At 42.2% G+C, this 18,132-nt stretch overlaps 1 protein-coding gene across 7 annotated transcripts in view; it reads left to right on the top strand.

Annotated features, from left to right (window-relative positions):
- The first annotated feature begins 1,452 nt into the window (after positions 1-1,452).
- The window catches only part of ryr3 (ryanodine receptor 3), a 79,961-nt gene continuing 63,281 nt past the window's right edge, over positions 1,453-18,132 (top strand). For all 7 annotated transcript variants that reach the window (XM_062559598.1, XM_037449838.2, XM_037449839.2 and 4 more), the window contains exons 1-2: positions 1,453-1,623; positions 12,311-12,430. In XM_062559598.1, coding sequence (XP_062415582.1) covers positions 1,468-1,623; positions 12,311-12,430 — 276 coding nt within the window. In that variant the 5' untranslated portion in view covers positions 1,453-1,467. The remainder of the gene's footprint in view (positions 1,624-12,310; positions 12,431-18,132) is intronic.

Genomic DNA, 18,132 nt, shown 5'->3' on the forward strand with positions numbered 1-18,132 from the left:
CGCACCAAAATGAGCAGAGCTCTTCACGGTGACCTTTGTCTGCCGACCCGCCTCGGGGGCCTTCCGTTGAGGCGTCGTATTGAGGTCGCGCTGAAAGCCGCCGCGGCGAGCGAGACCCTCCGCTCTTCTCCTTCGCTTGCAAGGAATCTGCAGTCCGGGGGACCTCGGTAGAGCATCCCGACCCTCCGTGTAACCACGACGGTTCTGCTTATTCTTGGTACTTTGTTGGTTGCCCATGATCACTGAAGTCTGGCTCTCCAAACACTGAAGGAATTATTCGGTCAGACAGAAGTCAGTCTTTTAAGTCAGAAGGTTTGTTCCAGCTGGACCCTCCTCCTTAGAGGTTAGTCCTCCTTGGTGCTTCAGAGGGGCTTTAAAGGGGGGAGCTAGGCCCCTGGAGTGGGAGAGGGATGGACTCACATAGGTTGTCTCTGTTATGTAACACAGAGGTAATAATGTGGAGAAACACAAGATGTTTCGAGTGAACTACAGATGTTAAAAAAGAGTCGTGATATTCCACAAATGTTAAAAACTGTAACCAGTACGGTTGCAAATAGTACAAATTAAACTGCAAGTTCCGGATTTGTCCACTAGAGGGCAGCCATATCCTACCATCGCTGAGGCGGATTTTAGTTGTGTGTCTTCTGATCATTGAACGAGACTATTTGAATTTCATAAAGGATTTCAATTAATCTTTGTTCTAGAAACAATCGAGCTCAACAATTTCGATTGATGTATTTTTTATCATCTCTACTGCATATGGATATGTTCTAGTGACTGAACTATTGTAAATGAACTTTATATTCAGATTTCAAGAGGCAACAAGCAGGAGCTGTTTTTAATTTCCTGAAAGGGAGAAAAAAAACTTACAAACGTTGTTGAATCCAACAAATCAAGTTGATGGAGTCAGTTGCTCAGCAACAGGACACTTAACAATATATTTGCTGATTCTCATTCTCACCGGAGTTTAGAGTCTTATTTATCACTTCACTTGATTCGAACTAAAAGCCAAGAAAGCAAGTACATTGAGTAGAAAGCTGGCAAATAAGTGTGGATTAATTGCCATGTGCACATATTTAGGTAGTGAAATATGGAACCAGCAGCAAAATGCTTAATGCAATGAAGCAGTTTTGTGATACGTGCGTTCCCTCCCTTTTAAAATCAACCAATGCCAATTCAAATTGCATTGGCTGTGTTCAGAGGGCCATTCATAAATCCACGCCCAGCCCCACTGCCGCCATTCATCTCACCCCAATCAGACAACCTGCTGACTCGATTTGTTTTGCAAAAGCTGTTTCCCCCCCCCCCGCCAAAACATTTCAGAAGCACAGTGGTAACGTTTAATCTCTTTCGCATCATCATCAGTGGAGCGCCATCACAACCGCACCAGCGTCGGTGCGCGGGGGGGGGGGGTAGGCAGGTGGGTGAGGAAAGGAGTGAGGGGGGGGCTCGGTCGGGCTTCCCTATATGGCCGTGGATGAGCAGTATGCTAATATCGGCTTGAGAGGCGCAGCATCTGGTTTCCGCCGGCAGTCATCGGAGGCTTCCAGAGTGCGAGCAGCCTCCTTCGCGGCCATGGCTGAGGGCGGAGAAGGGGAAGACGAGATCCAGTTCCTGAGAACTGTAAGTAAAGGCTGAATCCCCAAGTGCGCGTGACCGGCTGAGCCGTTTCTTTAAGCGTGCGCGATCGGTTCACCGGTTCGCCAATTAACGCCCACGGGCGGCGGACCGTGCGCCAATTAAGCAAATCCCCGGGCCCGCTTTGGATCACTGTGCAACTTTTAGAAAGAAAATGCATCGTCGGTGGTTCATTTTGAGTTTGCGTGTTTTTTGTCTGCGGGGCGGGGGGGTAGCCGCAGGTGGCGCGCACCTGTCCGCAGGTCCCTTGATGTTAGGGGTTATCTCAGTGAGGCGACCGGTCTTTTGGGGCTTTAAAAAAAATGGCTTTACGCTCTCTTGGCATTTTCGTGATGTTCCACCCTTTTTGGGGGGGCTTCATCGGATCCGTCTCGTTATGCCACGAGAACGCCACGTCCAAAAACGTCAATGATGGTGTCACTTCCTCGGGGAGTTTCGACGAGTTATGCTCATACACACACACACACACCCGAGCCACCCTGCGTATTACTATTTTAGTTGTTTGACGCAGATGGCTTACGTTGCCACTGCTCTGCGTGGACATGCAGAGCAGTTATCCTTGTAAATGATATGCCAGCTCATATTTTAGGGTGGTGGGAATATATATTTGTCGGGCATTTATTCTCCTCCTGCCTCATGAAACTTTGTGGCACAATTTAAGACTCTTGCAACCTGCTCAGCAGGGTGTTGACCTGGTTTCATGCACTGCCTTTGATGTGTTTATCGTCTTCTGTGGATTTTAATTACACGCTCTCTTCTATATTCTTTGGTAGTAGACCATTTTGATCTGAATTGTCAAATATCCTGTCTTGGTTTAATGTCTAGTAGAGTTGACACTTGACACGACCCTGAACTTTATCCGGGGCCGCCCCATGTCCCCCGGCCCCCGATTTCAATTGCAACGGCTTAAAAAATACAGCTTTTCTTTTGTTTTTCTGCTCTCTAAATATTACATACACGCATGTATGTCTGTGGCTGTGATTTCGAAATGGGCATTTGCACTGTGGCTTTCATTCCATTCTGTACAATATGAAACCCTTCTGTACTAGTCTACCCTTGGAACTTGGTTTTGGTAATCCATCCCAGTTAGATTGCACCGTTTCATGTGATACACAAGTTTATATTAAATATTCCATGGACATACATGGAAGCCAGTGGCTGCCTAAACCTGAAGGAGACATAGACAAAAGAGGACACCTCAACGTCCTGCTCGTAGTGGTTATATCCTGGATCCTCATTTCACATGATGCAACTTGGTATCTTCTTTTTTTTATACCCACTTGCCTGCAAAACATTAACAGATTTGAAGAGTTTTCAGACTGTAATAACAGTCTACGAGTGGAACCAAACATGTCGTTTTGGGTTGTTTTCCATTAGTCCCGTTCTACTTGCTTTGGTTCTCCATTGGGCTGAACGCCTGACTTCTTGCTCCTAGCTTTGGCATGTTGACATACACAGCATTATTAATGTTGGTATAATCCCTGTGAGGCCTCGGGTAGCTGTTAGTAGCAGGCGGGACCCTTAGCAGCTCCTAGTATTCGGGATGCCAGCAATATGCTGACCCACGCCTCTCGGATTCTACTGTCACAACGGCATCCCGGTAATTTGATGACAACAGCAACTTGAAAGGAGCAGGGTTCCCTCGGGCCCCTCGGGGCCTTGTTATCAAACCTGCGTGGTGAGAGAAGCATTTCCTTACACAAAGCCCTAAATTAAGAGCGACAGTTGACATACAACGCGTAACGGCGTGTTCAACATTATGGTACAAGCCTGAGTACCATCGCATCGGACTGCAGGACAAAATCTGGTTGGATTAGTAGCTGTTGTTGGGTTTCGCCACTTTTTCCAAGTGCGGTGTTACCCGAGAAAGATGTCATATGTTGACAGAAGTCCTGACATTGTGACTTTCAGCACAGCCACCTTGCTGTTGATGCGTTGGACGTTGGGCAAGCTGGCAGCGATGAGCGGATCCCTGTCAAGGGAAACTGGGGAAATTCTTACACCTCTGCCTTGCTGCAACTGTAAAGCTGATAATGGAGATACAAAAGTTTAGATTAGTGGCAGAAGTGGCGCGTCAGGATCTTTTGCTTACTGATTAGCAGTTACTTTTCTTCGGGCAGTTCTTTAACACCAGGGAGATGATGCTAGTATTTCACTCCATGAAATGAAAAGCAAACGTGCTTCTGGCTCCGATTTAAGAAGAAGAAATATCAAATCTGTGTTACCAGGTGATTGTTATGCTATATTGGATAAATATAAATTAACCGACCCCCGGTAGTAATTGCCCTATCATAACTCAGCAAGAGTATCCATGCATGCAACGGTTTGGATTTCTCCACATGCTGACAAAGTTTATATGAGATATTGGTGAGAGTGAAATTCAGCGCATGAGAAGTTTAGAGGCTGATTTACAAACGAGAAACACAACATCAAAACATATAGAATTTTGATTTTTGAATCACAGAATCCTGAATCCATTGGTTCAGCTGGACAAACATTACTCCCCGCTTTTAATTTCTTTTGTTGTATATTTGTCCTTTTGTTTAGAAATGTATCTTCTCCATTCAATCCCATGATTCTAAGATATTTGCTAAATGTGTTGCTCACCGACTTTCTGCTGCCTCGTCACATCGCAGTAATGTTTGACGTTTGTTTTGAAATCAAGAGTTGAATGCAAAAATGTTATATGGAGAGAAAGTGCTACGTTTGAAAAGTTTCTAAGTTCTAGGATTAGTTGGCCAGAAATTTGACATCTGCCTTTCTTGACTTATGTCTGAAATCAAATACTCAATTTTTGTAAAATGACTGTACCTTTCTGAGAATAAGCTCACTAACTGAGGTTGAGCTAAACCCCAGGCAAGACTTTATTGATTTATTTTTTCTGCCCTCGTAGGAGCTCTTTGGTTGAATTTAGCCTCAGTTGTCTAGGTGAGCCATCACTGTTGCACCTTTTTTTCCAACCAGGTGATTCGGGGCTTGCGATCCACCAGTAGCTCCTGTGGGCATATTTGGAGTTCATGTTGTCCTCGAAGCCTTCTGCATACCGAGGCGGCGACTCTGGGGGTTTAAATTTAGCCCCGTGATGCTTTCACAGCACATACGGCTCTGCTCCCCTGCCTATTAACCACACCAGGGGAAGAGCTGGGGCCGGGGAAGCACAGGACCAGTGGCTCTAGCACAATGTTCACAGGGATGAAGTCGCATTTACATGTAATGCACAGGATTGTCATCATCCCGATTATTCCTCAATTTTCATGGGTTGCACGGAAAAGCACAACTTTAGATAATTTAATTATGATCATTTATTCTGATCATATATTTATTTATAACCAATTTAAGGTTTAACAAATGGCCAAATTGTAAATACGCATAAAGAACGTCCAATAATTGTGTAATGCATAGTTACATGAGATTGACGTGTCATTCATTGTAGAGCTGCAACTAACGATTATTTTAATAATCGATTCATCTGTCGATTATTTGTTCGATTAATCGATGAATCGGATAAAAAAATAAATTTAAAAACATTAATTTCCAACCCTTTATTGAAAAATAGAACTGACAGTGCAAAACATTTAGAAACTGCACAAACAGATTGCTCCTTGAACATCCCTAAGTAAGCAAATAAAATGGACTAACACAAAAAACACACATCGCATGATGTATACTTACCAGCTGCCAAATTAAATAGATTAGGCACAAAAAATATTTAGATTAGATTTTTCCAACATGTTTCGGTTTACGGTGCTGAATCATCGCCGTGGTCCTCCCGTGCCAGGCCATGTCGCTTTTGCATATCTTACAATCAGACTCCCGAATTTCAAAGCCCCTCCCGAAAATCTCCCGGACCGACCTTTCTCTCTACTTCCACCCGGACAACAATATTGCTGCACCACCCGTCACTGGGCGCGCCGTTTCAGACCGAACAATAATAAAGGTTACAAGCGCGGCGATTAGAACGGAAAAAGATGAGACTGGCGCTGCAAAGAAAAGCGCCAGCATCCCCCCCCCCCCCCCGTGAAATATCCCCATACCTGGGAGGATTTAGGTCGCATTGGTTTCTCTTCCTCCGCATGTTTCACAGTATTACGGGTCTCAACGCTCTGCTGGGCGGAGCTGTTTTTCTTCTCTGTTCGCGTGCGCTCAACTTTTTTTCTCTCAGCTCTGCGCGGCGCGCTCAACTTTCTTTTAATACTCAAACGTAATAGTCGCGCGACACAACGAATTGATAATGAAATTCGTTGCCAACGCTTTTAATAATCGATTTTAATCGATTTCATCGATTCGTTGTTGCAGCCCTAATTCATTGAACTATTCTAATTTGAATGGTAGATTATTTTTGTTTAAATACTTTAGCTGGACCATTTTTAATCAAGGGATTAAGGGCATACTCTTATTTATCAGGAATCAGGAAAGGTTTATTGCCATAATATGTTAGACATACATGGAAATTGACTTGGCGGTTGGTGCATGACGGAAGACAGTACAGTAATGACAACATAGTGCAGCAATAAGATCAAAATAAAATAAAAGTATAATAAAATATATGCTATGGGTTAGTACGCTAAAGCTATGGGTAAGTAAGTAAGAAGAAATAAAGATAAAATTAGAAATAAAAATAAAGTGTGCACCAGCTAAACAAAGTGACAAGTGAATGAACATGGAAGTGAGAGTCAGTCAGGGAAGAAACTGTTGGTGTGCCGGGAGGAGCCTTCTGCCGGATGGAAGGGGCACAAAAAGTTCATGTCCGGGGTGGGAGGGGTCGGCTACAATCTTTCTGGCCCGCTTCAAAGACCTGGAAGCGAACATGTCCTGGAGAGACGCCAGATTGCAGCCTCTCTGCAGAGCGGATGACACGCTGCAGCCTGCCCTTGTCCTTGGCTGTGGCTGCAGCGTACCACACGGTGATGGAGGAGCAGAGGATGGACTCCATGATGGCTGTGTAGAAGTGCACCATCATCGTTGTTTGTTGTTGATTGTTGTGATGATTGGTTGAGCTCCGTGAGGCATGTCAGTGAAAATGAAGAGAAGCAAGTACAAACTTTCCTGTGTCAGACAAATACAATACTATGGCATTATTTAGTATGACACGTTACAGTGCATGTCCCTTTCCTTGAAATCCGCAGTTGACTGAACAATATCTCCTTTTTGAAAGGTTCATATAGTAGCTGAGCTTCTGATCACATCAAGGGTGATTCCGTTTTTGCTGATGATGCCCTGATTTGTATTCACAAGTGTGACCTTGCAGGCATCTCAGTCGTCGGTCCAGCATGTAACATGTGCCATATTGAACTAGTCGACGCCCTTGCAAAGTTTGCCTCTTCACTGAGAGCTGGAAAGAGGGACCGTGGGAGAGGCAGCATTGTCCAATTGATTCAAATCCAAGAGGAAGGATTTTGTCTGTATTGATTGAGCGAGCGAGCTGTGATGGCAAGGCCCTCGTGTGTTCTTTGGCAGCTCCCGTCTCTCCAGTCAAGACCCCCGAAGGGAAGCGAGTCGGCTGCCACCCCCCGACAGCCTTTAAATCACCTTCTTGTTAAAAGGGCAGGATGTTACTTCCCTAATACTCCTTGTTACTGTGTAAATGAGATGAGAGAGGATTGATGTGAAAGGAGGGAGAGATAAGAGGAGATAAGCTCCTTTTTTCTTGTTGTGTTGGGAATGGTCTTATAAAGCATATAACCATAACTTGTGAAAGTAGAGACACAATGTCTTTGTCTTTCCAGATTTTATGTATGTGTTCATTTAAGTTCAGTTTCAGCAGGAATGATGCAGTGCGGTGTGTTGTTGCGCTGGTCCAGAGTTGCATCTAGAATTCTAATGTAATAGCAGCAGCAGTGTGAATGACTCGTGAATCAAATAATTACCTTCATTAATCCACAGAGGACTGAAAGAGGTGCAAAAGTAAGGCTCTTTACGCTTTCAGTAGGTCACTTGGTTTCATTTTTATTTAACACCCAAGTGGTTGGATTTGTTATCAGCTCTGTAGCCATAATGGTTTTGTTCTTGGAGAACTTTTTTTTCCTTTCAGAGGACAAAACTATCACTTCACTTGTATGTGTGGACCGGACAGTGAACCAACGATCTGAGACTTGGTTATCATAAGGATATTGATTATATGCCCTTGACATTTGATTTTAGAGGTTTTTAAACGGTTATTTCACTAGATCGCCTTGCTAAAAATGGGGCGGTTGGATGTGAACTTTGCTTAAAGCAACCGTAAAGTTATGATAAGGTGAGGATTAACTACTTAATCATTTCAAACCCCTATTGTCTTGCTGCTAATAAATTATCCACTGTTTAAATTACTGATCCCATTGAAATCACTTGTTTTACAAGATAAGGTTTAGGAACGTCCCACTTTGGGAAAACATCATTCTGATTCTGTCATTTAGCTTATCTTTATTCCCTCAGTAAGCCCACGAACATCTGAGAAACATTTTCTATTTGCTGTGTGCGTCTGACCATGATGGCTGTAAGCTTGAGGGATTTGGAAATGATTTCAAGGAAGGAGATTTACCTTTTGACTCCCTCTGATGTATTGCAAAACTCTTAATGCATATTGAATTTAGCTGTCCTGTCTTCTTATGATCCAAAGCTATTCAGCCTGTCTGTGGAAGGAAGATATGACCTCTGCAGAGCCTATTCCCAAGAAAAAGTTCTCACATTAACTCCTCTTGTTGCTGTCTTGTGAGGCACAAGAGCTTAAATGATTTAAAGTTTACATCAAGTTTTACAATTACGGGATGGAGGATGGAACACAACTGGCGTCAGCTGAGAGCATGCTCAGATGGGATGATGGACTTTGGATAGGCTCCAACTTTGTCCCTTTACCATTTCTCAGCGCTTTTGCTGAGGTGGACGCCTCAGCCCTGCATGCTTGGGGGGTCCTCTATTTGAAGCTGCTCTAAAGCAATATGCATACAACGTATGCCAAGGAAATCCAATTTGTTATAGGATCACCATATTAATCTCAGTGTCTGTGATCCATGGTAGTGCACTGCGGGACAAAATATGCTTGACTGCAGAATTCTATTTTATTTTTTTAAATATAAAGCAGACATGTGGAATGCATAATTCATTTACAACCATGATGTTGTCTCAGGCGAGGACACCTGCACACATTTTTAATGTGCATATGTCTGCAGATGGTACTTATAACATAACATAAGTTTTGACATAACTAGATTTTTTGTATATAATTATTATCTTAATAATGGCATCATTTAGAAATGGTAACAAAACACACAAAGCCTTTCAGATACAAATGAATTGAATGCCTGTTTTGTTGACAGATAGTTCAGGAGACAGAATTGACAGGTTTTATGTATCGCTTCTCATGAACTTATCCTGATTTTTGACCCTATGATATGACTGTAGAGCTAAAAAGACAAATTCCCCAGAAGAAAATTGGTCATCCCTCTTCTGTCTCGTTGTTCTTTCTTTTGTTGAGACTTCAACAAAATTGTTCTGCATCACTGCATTCTTTCAGGTTCTAGGCTGCCGTTAACCATTTATTTCACGGTCTTTAAAGTTTACACATCATAAAAGGTTGAGTGCAAGTGGTTGACAGCGACTCTTTAGATCTGTGCTAGCTGGAACACTTTCACAGCCTAGTGATCCAAAAATAACAATTTTAGTTCAAAATGTTGGGAAACGGCTGCATTCTATTATTTCATATCAGAATATAATATTTGAATTTCCCTTAAGACCAGGATGCCTGAATTTGTAAACAAAATCAGCCGTCATCTGGCTTATCAAGTTGTAACTCACTCATATACACTTGAACTTTGTTGTGAGCTAAGCTTCACTAAAAACACGTTGCTCAACCCGCACTTAGCACCCTGCGTGACATTTACGGGGAACACGACCCCTGAGAAGTCAGAGCTCTCCAGACAGCAAATATACACTCAGACAGTGTGAACAAGGAGACAAAATGTGCTGGAATTTTCTTAATTCTCTTTTTTCCTGCTTTCAAAATCTTCTTGTTGATCTCCACTGAGCATGTGCAAAGCATGAGTGTCAAAATAGCAGCGCTGAGGGATTGAACAGATTCACCTTTTCTCAAGTTCACATTGGTGGCAGCAGTGGGTGAGTTGTGGGAGTTCGTTTGGCACTCCGGAGCATCTGTAGCTCTCGGGTTTCGGCTGGTGGATGCATCGGGCTGCACACGCACACACATACACACACACACAGCTGTCGCTGTCTGTTGTGGACAATGGCGCCTTAGGAAAGGGAGTAAGATAAGGACATAGCAAAGCAAGATAGGAGAGGTCGAGGGAGGCTCTGTTGAAGACTGTGGTGGCAGTGACCATTCAATGGAAGCTCGAATCAGGGTGACACTCCTTTGTATGTTATGGGTGGAGAAGTGTCGGACTTGCGAGATCTCCAGGGTTAGTGAGGGCGGGTGGAGTCGGGTTCGGAGAGGGCCGGGTCAAGTTCCCGCTGTACACTTGGAAGCTGGGTAAAGCAGCCACCGAACCTCCTCCCGCTGCGGGCTGGGACCCTATACATAGTACTGATGCTGCTAGCAGATGGTCACACTGCTGCGAGGATCACTTTGCCTTAGATTCACTAGATTCCCTGGCTTGGTATCAAGTCAGGGATCCAGGGGTCTGTGCAGAGACAGAAAGTGTCCTAAGAGTCATGCCAGTGGGAATACAACACTTTTTGGATACAAGAGAACGTCTCTGTGTATCCATGTTTGGCTTCAAACCCTAACCCACACACAGTGTCTCCTGAGTATTGAGTATTGTATTAATTTAGAGCGATGCTAGCGTCGTTATCCACACTGCCTTTCCTTCTATTGCTTAATTGCATAGATTGATGGCATCCAGTCCATCCAGCCTTTTTATCCCACTGATAGTCTGACCACTTCTGGTTGAGGAGCTGCAATATCAAAGTTAGAGAGAATCAGATTTTGTTCAATGGAGCATTTTACTGTCTACTTTGAACTTTGATATTGCAGCTCCTCAACCAGAAGTTATATATATATATATATATGGCAACGTGTGAGTCTGGCTTCACAATAAAATATATCACTTTTTAGTTGTGTTGTCAAAATAACTCGTTAATCCAAGCGATTAATGTGGCCGAGAATAATGCAATAAAACATTTTAACGCAGATAACGCAAATTTGTTTACTTCCGGTGTGCCTGAAGTAAACAATGTTGACCCCAAAAACGAAAGCACGGCTAGCTGCAGTCAAATTGGTGAGGGCGAGGCGTTAGTTGAAGATGGATACATTTTTTGAGTTGGATGTAAAAAACAGGCGAGACATACAGCGCAGAGGAATTCTTCCACGTGTCAAAAGGAGGGGGGTGAGTGGCAAACAGGCCACTTTACGGACCGCAAGGCTTAGCTAGCTGCTAGCTGCTAAGTTAGCTGCTAGGGTAAGCTAGCAGCTGGGCTACTTACATTTCAACATCTACCCGCTAGACCGCTTGAGAGCAAATACAGAAGTGGTGTTAAAAAAAATTAGATTAAAAAACAAACAAGTTTTGGAAATTAACTCCATGTTGTTGTAGAAACTTATGAATATAAAAGTATGAATATAAAAGTTGGCATATGTTCTCTTAAAAGTAAAAATGGATTTGTTCTAGCCTGTAACAAATAATATGTAACGTTAGACTAAAACTTTTAAAGAAAAGCTACATTGAGCTTGGTTAAGGATTTGCCAGTGTATTATTGTTAAGGGATTGTTAAGTATTGTATCTAACGTATTGTTGTATAGATTTCATAACATTTGATGTTTGATTATGAAGTCCATATAAAGCTGAAAATCACTTTTTCATTTCAACAAATTTTCCCCACATTAAAGTCTTCAATCGAGGAGAACTTTAACTTTGTAATCATACTAAATTATGTTGTTGTGAGTCGTTTTTAAAAATGTTTTCTGGGTCTGATATCTTGCCTCTTGAGTCCGTGGAGGCTGCACTGCCTGTATCTGTATTGAATTAATACTGCTCTGAAGGAGGTGGGAGCCAGAACCATAGCAACCATCAGCGGAGATCAGTGTGGTTCGGGAGCTGGCAGGGACACACACACACACACACACACACACACACACACACACACACACACACACACACACACACACACACACACACACACACAGTACAAAAAACAAATCAATACTGTGCGTGTGAGTCTCCAAATACAGCCAGACCTTCTGGACCTCGACAGATACAGACGTTCATTTAATAGTTGAACTGATTGAATGGAGGGTTTCCCGTCTTCCGTTGAGATAAGACTGCGTAACAGGTTTAGAAACAATATTACTGCTTTGCTCTCGCAGCTATTGATTTAATACGTATATAATTCTTTTTTTAGGCTGCTGTTATTAATTCCTACCAGGAAAAGTGTTTCGCCTTTTTTTTAGCTGATTTTCCCAACAGTTTCTATGAATCAAAAACCCTCTCCATTTTTTTAATTACTAAATTATTTCAAATAACCACCCACCCATTCTCGTTCCTATAGCACGGTTGTATCTGAAATCTTTGTGAGCAGAAAATGTTTGGGTATCAGTTTAAAAACCTTATTACAGGTGTGGGTGGCATGATGAGCCACAAATGTTAGAGGAAATTGTTTACGTTTTGTATAGTCTGGTTCATTTTTTGGATAGGTCACTGTCAAAACATCTTTGGCTTTAACGCTCCTCTCTCTCTGGCAGGATGATGAGGTGGTGCTCCAGTGTGTGGCCACCATCCAGAAGGAGCATCGCAAGTTCTGCCTGGCTGTCGAGGGACTCGGTAACCGGGTGTGTTACCTAGAACCCACATCGGAAGCCAAGGTGAGGATGTCACACACCTATTTTTTAGATATTATTAAAAAAATTAGTCATTTGCCGAGATTAGCATAAAACAAGCAACCAATACTGGTATAAAGTACATGTATGTTAATGACCTTTAGGTTGGAGCAGCAGGCTACTCGACATGGTTGCTACTTGGAATACTGTTTACACATCCCTTTTAATCATATATTTGACTGTTTACACATCACTTTTAGACTATTTAGACTTTTGAATATAATAATAATATAATATAATAATAACTACTTGAATGGTCTGAAGAGGCGTGTCTTTAGTTTGAAGACGTAAAGGCTCTCTGCTGTCCTGATGTCATCAAAGAGCTCCTTCCACAGTTTTGGAGCCAGGACAGCAAAAAGTCGCCTTCTCGCCGAGCAGCTTGGCAGATGCAGAGTGGAGTGTGCGGGTTGGGATGTAGGGTTTCACCATGTCCTGGATGTAGACTGGACCCGATCCATTCCCAGCATGGTACGTGAGCACCAATGTTTTGGACTGGATGCGGGCAACCACTGGTAACCAATGAAGAGAGCGGAGCAGTGGAGTAGTGTGTGATGGGCTGGGAGCCGCAGGGTTGGCGGTTCGAATCCCGGCTGCCCCATGCGCCATGTTGAAGCAAGACACCCAACCCCTATTTTCTCCCCAGGCAAAATGTAATGCATGGCTTAAAATGCAATGTAAGTCGCTTTGGATAACAGCGTCAGTAGTCAAGGAGGGAGATGACAAGAGCCTGAATCAGTACCTGCGCTGCCTTCTGAGTGAGAAGTGGTCGTATTCTCCTGATGTTGTAGAGCGTGTAGCTGCAGGATCGTGTTGTCGCTGTAATGTTTGGAGTCAGGGAGAGTTGGCTGTCAAGTGTCACACCGAGGTCGGCGTGGGAGAATCTTTTCCCGGAAAGAGAAGTAGTTCAGTCTTGTCGAGGTTGATCTTCAGGTGGTGAGGGGACATCCACTGAGAGATGTCAGTCATACAGGCAGAGATGAGTGCCGCCACATGAGTGTCCGAGTGAGGGAAGGAGAGAATTAGTTGGGTGTCATCGGCATAGCTGTAGAAGGAGAAACCATCCGAGCGAATGGCCGAGAGAGTTCACATCACTATTAATTTACTATTTGTACTATTTGATACGTCACTTTCAGTTAACTTTGACCAATATATATGCCTCCCTGTCAACTTCTGAGGTATTTAAGTACGTCTGATATGTTGTGCTAATCGATACAGCAGGTTGATAGAGGAAAGCATTGTTCTCCAAAATGTCATATCCATCAAAGACACTCCTCAAATATAATTAACTGAGTTCAGTTTTCTGAACCTCTTAAAATTGGTTTAAATAGGAATTTTCTGATTATTTTGTTTATGGAAAACTGGACAGAACTCAATATTTAATCGAATTACATGTTCGTCAAAGTGGTTAAAACAGAGAAAGTTGGAGCTATATTGTCAAACTCTATAGTCGCAAAACAAACTAAATCTTCCAGTAATTTATTCATTAAAAGTATTAATCCTGCATAGTTTAAAGATGCAAAAAATAAAGTCTAGTTTCTCCAGCTGCCTCTCTTCCCGATGGGTCGTAAATCAAAGACACTTTTTTATTTCTTTACTGAAACCCATCTCTTTAACTCTACTGTCTGCTCCACCTACTCTTATTGCCTCTCCTGTCAAATAATGGGGATGAAGCAGAAAGTGGATGGTGAAATGGTGAAACGTTCTAGTTTCCGCACTGGTGCATCCCAGTCATGGGTAATGGAACCATAGCGTAGAAGACAACATCAACATATGATGAATATGCCTTGCAATAGAAAGGTTTCTGAGCACTTTCAATGGGAAGAGAAGGTTTATTGTCGGCCAGTAGAAATCACCCCCATTTTAAATGAAATTTGGAGGTTTCTCACCCACCTGGAGGTGTTGTTGAGGCAACACCTGCAGAGTGCTAGACAGCCAATCGCAAACGCCTCTCCCCTTTCACCTTGGGTACCGGTGACGATGCTTTGGGCGTCCTTGGGTGTGAAAAGACAAAAAGTGTGCAGGGTAACGGCGTGGTTTGGCACGAGGTGAGTCGCTGTCATCATGAAGCCTGGCTCTAGTTGGGAGAAATAAGGCTCAGGTGAATTGGATTCTTCCTGAACATGTGATTGTAAAAAAGATCAAACATATATACTTTTAATACATTTTAAAAATAAATTAGGGCTGTCAAAAATAGCGCGTTAACGGCGTTAATTAGCTGTTTGTTGTTAATTACGTCAATTTTTTTGACGCATTTCACGCATGCGCAGTGTGACAAATTATTCAGGTCCGGAAAGAACCTCTTCTTCTAGGGAATGCACTTCATCCTATACAACACATTACTGCCACCTGCAGGCATATGTCAGGCCGTCAGGTTCAGCAAGTTGTTTGCGCCAGAGACCCGCTCCCCCCCCCCCCCCCCCCCCCCCCCCCCCCCGTTCTCGCGCAGCAGAACAGAGAAGAAGAAAAGCTCCGCCCAGCAGAGCAAGAGCAGCGCTGTTCTGAAACATGCGGAGGAAGAGAAACCAATGCGATCTAAATCCTCCCAGGTATGGGAATATTTCACACTGAAATGGGGGTGGTAGCGGATTTCTTTGCAGCGCCAGTCGTTCTAATCGCCGCGCTCGACTTCAAGGTGTAACCTTTATTATTGTTCGGTCTGAAACGGCGCGCCCAGTGACGGGTGGTGCAGCAATATTGTTGTTCGGGTGGAAATCGGGAGAAAGGTCGGTCCGGGAGATTTTCGGGGGGGGCTTTGAAACATCGGGAGGGTTGACATGTCTGGTCATGTCTGGTCATCGCAGGAGCACAAACTCGCAGCAGAGTGGGATAAACTGCAGAGGCTCGAGACCCTTCTAGAGCCATGCAGGGAAATCAGTCTGTAACTTATCAAATAACATTGATTTGATTATTTTCTGGAATGAATTAAAAAATCAAATATCAATAACATATATTTATGTTAAAAATAATAATTATGATAATAATAATGATAATTATGTATCTGTGTCCTGTTATTTATCTTTAGTATGCATTTCAGAAAGAAAAAATGGTTAGGATTCAGGTGTGATTAATCATGATTAATTCACTGAAAATTCTGATTAATTTGATTAAAATTTTTAATCATTTGACACCCCTAAAATAAATATTAAACAAACCATGTTTATTAGTCTTAGATTAATACCAACTGGGTTGTCTAGTGAGCATTATTAGGACGGTGTATTTCAGATTAACTTTGCCCACATTCAACATCAAACATATAGAAATATAAGCCGTGCCCTTTTATTGTCACATAGTTCCATTCAAAAATGTAAATGTACGTATTTTATCTCATATATTCCTTTGGCAATGGGAAGTTAATTGAATTTAAAACAAACTTAAGACTAACTTAAGAAAGTTACACATGTCTTTATTTGACTCATTTGATCTTGTTTGAAAAGCTCGCACAAGACTTTATCTGGACTGTTTTTTTTTTTAAAGCATTACTAAGTTTCACAGCTTATATCACTACATTGTCTACAGACTATCTAAAGGTTATTGTGTCCCACACAGATGCAAAATGTTCAGCATGTTTACCCAACCATGGAAGAAGTATGATAATTGGAATCTCAACAGTGAATAATTCATAAGAGGTTCATAAGGTCTTCGGCGGGATGGGAGCTATCTGTGCACCCTGTCCAAGTATTGGGACAGGATGACTTTTGTAAACAAATGATGATTGTGTGTGTGTGTGTGCGTGTGTGCTGGCCGCTCTTAGAACTCTCGGTGGTGTCGGAGGTGTGTTGAGTTACAGAGCAACGGCATCCTCACCCAGCAGCCCTCCACTCTGCTCACATTTCTCACTTAACCTCAGAGGTCAAGGTTCAGCCATGGAAGGGGTGTTACCAAGGCAGGGCATGCACCAAACACTTTTAAATATCCTCTTGGGTGGAGATGGATATGAGGGTGGTTTATTTGTTTTACTCATATTTTAAGGAGATTCAAGTAGTGTGCCCAGATGTGCTTTTGAGTGGCAAGTAATATATTAGCATTATGGCCCATTTCTATTGGTCACTATCCTCTTTGCTCGTGATGTTTCAATGAATAGATTTAATCTTAGCTACATCGATTGAAAGTTTAGAGACAAACTCAAACACAGGGCTAAAAGTGGAAAACAGATCTGACGCCTTCTGTAGCAGCAGCTGAGGAATGAGCTCTAGCCTAACTAATTATTTGTCATTGCAGCCGCGGGCTGCATACCTTTTTTGGCAGCCTTCCTCATAATCCCCAGCCACTCGTTAGCAACACACCCTGATGGCAAAGAAGTTGCAAGTCATCAGAATTATTTATGAGCACCATAATAATTCACTGGGCGGGTTAAATTCTATCATTTGCCTCTTGTCTCATATCAGTGCCTGCAATCTATGTATTTAGTAATCAACGACGGCTGTGAGACAATATTTAGTAATATGAGAAACTAGGTATTATTTGACATGTGTGTATGTTGAATTAATCAACACATTCCGTATAATGGCCTTTCTCTGTTATTAAGTTAATTCAGCTTCATTTATTCAAGCTGCGTATAAATTATTTGAATATAAAAAATAATGTTTTACTTGCAGCATTACTGTCCCCAGTATGAAGGGGATGACAGATCCCAGCAAACATGACCCTCAAAGTTGAAAAAACAAATATATATATTAGGGCCGGGACTTTAGCGCGTTAATTAAGATTAATTAATTACAATGTGAATTAATATTAATTAATTACACAAAAAATAACACATTAAACATTTTTTACGCATTTCTACACTTATTTTTTGCACCGCGGAACGTTTCTCACTGGGGGAGTTTCGGGGGGACCGATTATACTGGAGCACCAACTAGCGTTCATGACTTCAGACAACAACAAACCACAGTGAACATGAACGAAGAAGCTGACGAGACCGTGTGGGGTGGCCCCGTGAATGGGAAATCTTATTATAAAAAACACACGGATGGAAGCGTCGATAAGAGCGTGGTTGTGTGTAAGCTGTGCAACAAGGACCCACACCCAACCCACACTGCACCAGATGACTGGTTTAAGGACCAGGGTAACTAGGTCTGAAAAAATAACCAATGTTCTGAATGTACTTGAAAGTATTGGTCTACTTAAAAAAACATAGTTTACAGAAGGTCTACTTACCTATAGGCTACCTGAATTTCTGAAAGTACTATATTTCTAAATATGCTATTGCTACACTGGAATTGGTTGAACAAAAATAAAAATCCATGTGAAAAAAAATGACTTCTCACTGTTCTCAGGTCAAATATTTGTATGTATAATATATGCGATTAATTTCAATTAATTAATTACAAAGCCTCTAATTAATTAGATTAAAATTTTTAATCGAGTCCCGGCCCTAATATATATTAATATATATATATATATATTTTTTTTAAAGCACCACAATTAAATTTGTTGCTGATACTGTCAGATAGTTTTGATAAGTATTAACATCGCATCTCATGTCGGTTCCAAAAATGTTTTAATATACAGTATTTGTTTCCAATGTCATAACGAGCATCTGTCGAAAGATACTTACGACTAACACTGGCATTTTTATTCAAGCCATGGCTTGCAAATCGGTCTATCGAACTGACTGGCTACTACAGGTGTCAACTACAAAATGTAAATGTAAAGGTCAAAAAGTGAGTCACGGAGAATTAAATCCT

The sequence above is a fragment of the Pungitius pungitius genome, chromosome 20 (assembly GCF_949316345.1).
Source record: "Pungitius pungitius chromosome 20, fPunPun2.1, whole genome shotgun sequence".
Taxonomy (NCBI): Eukaryota; Metazoa; Chordata; class Actinopteri; order Perciformes; family Gasterosteidae; genus Pungitius; species Pungitius pungitius.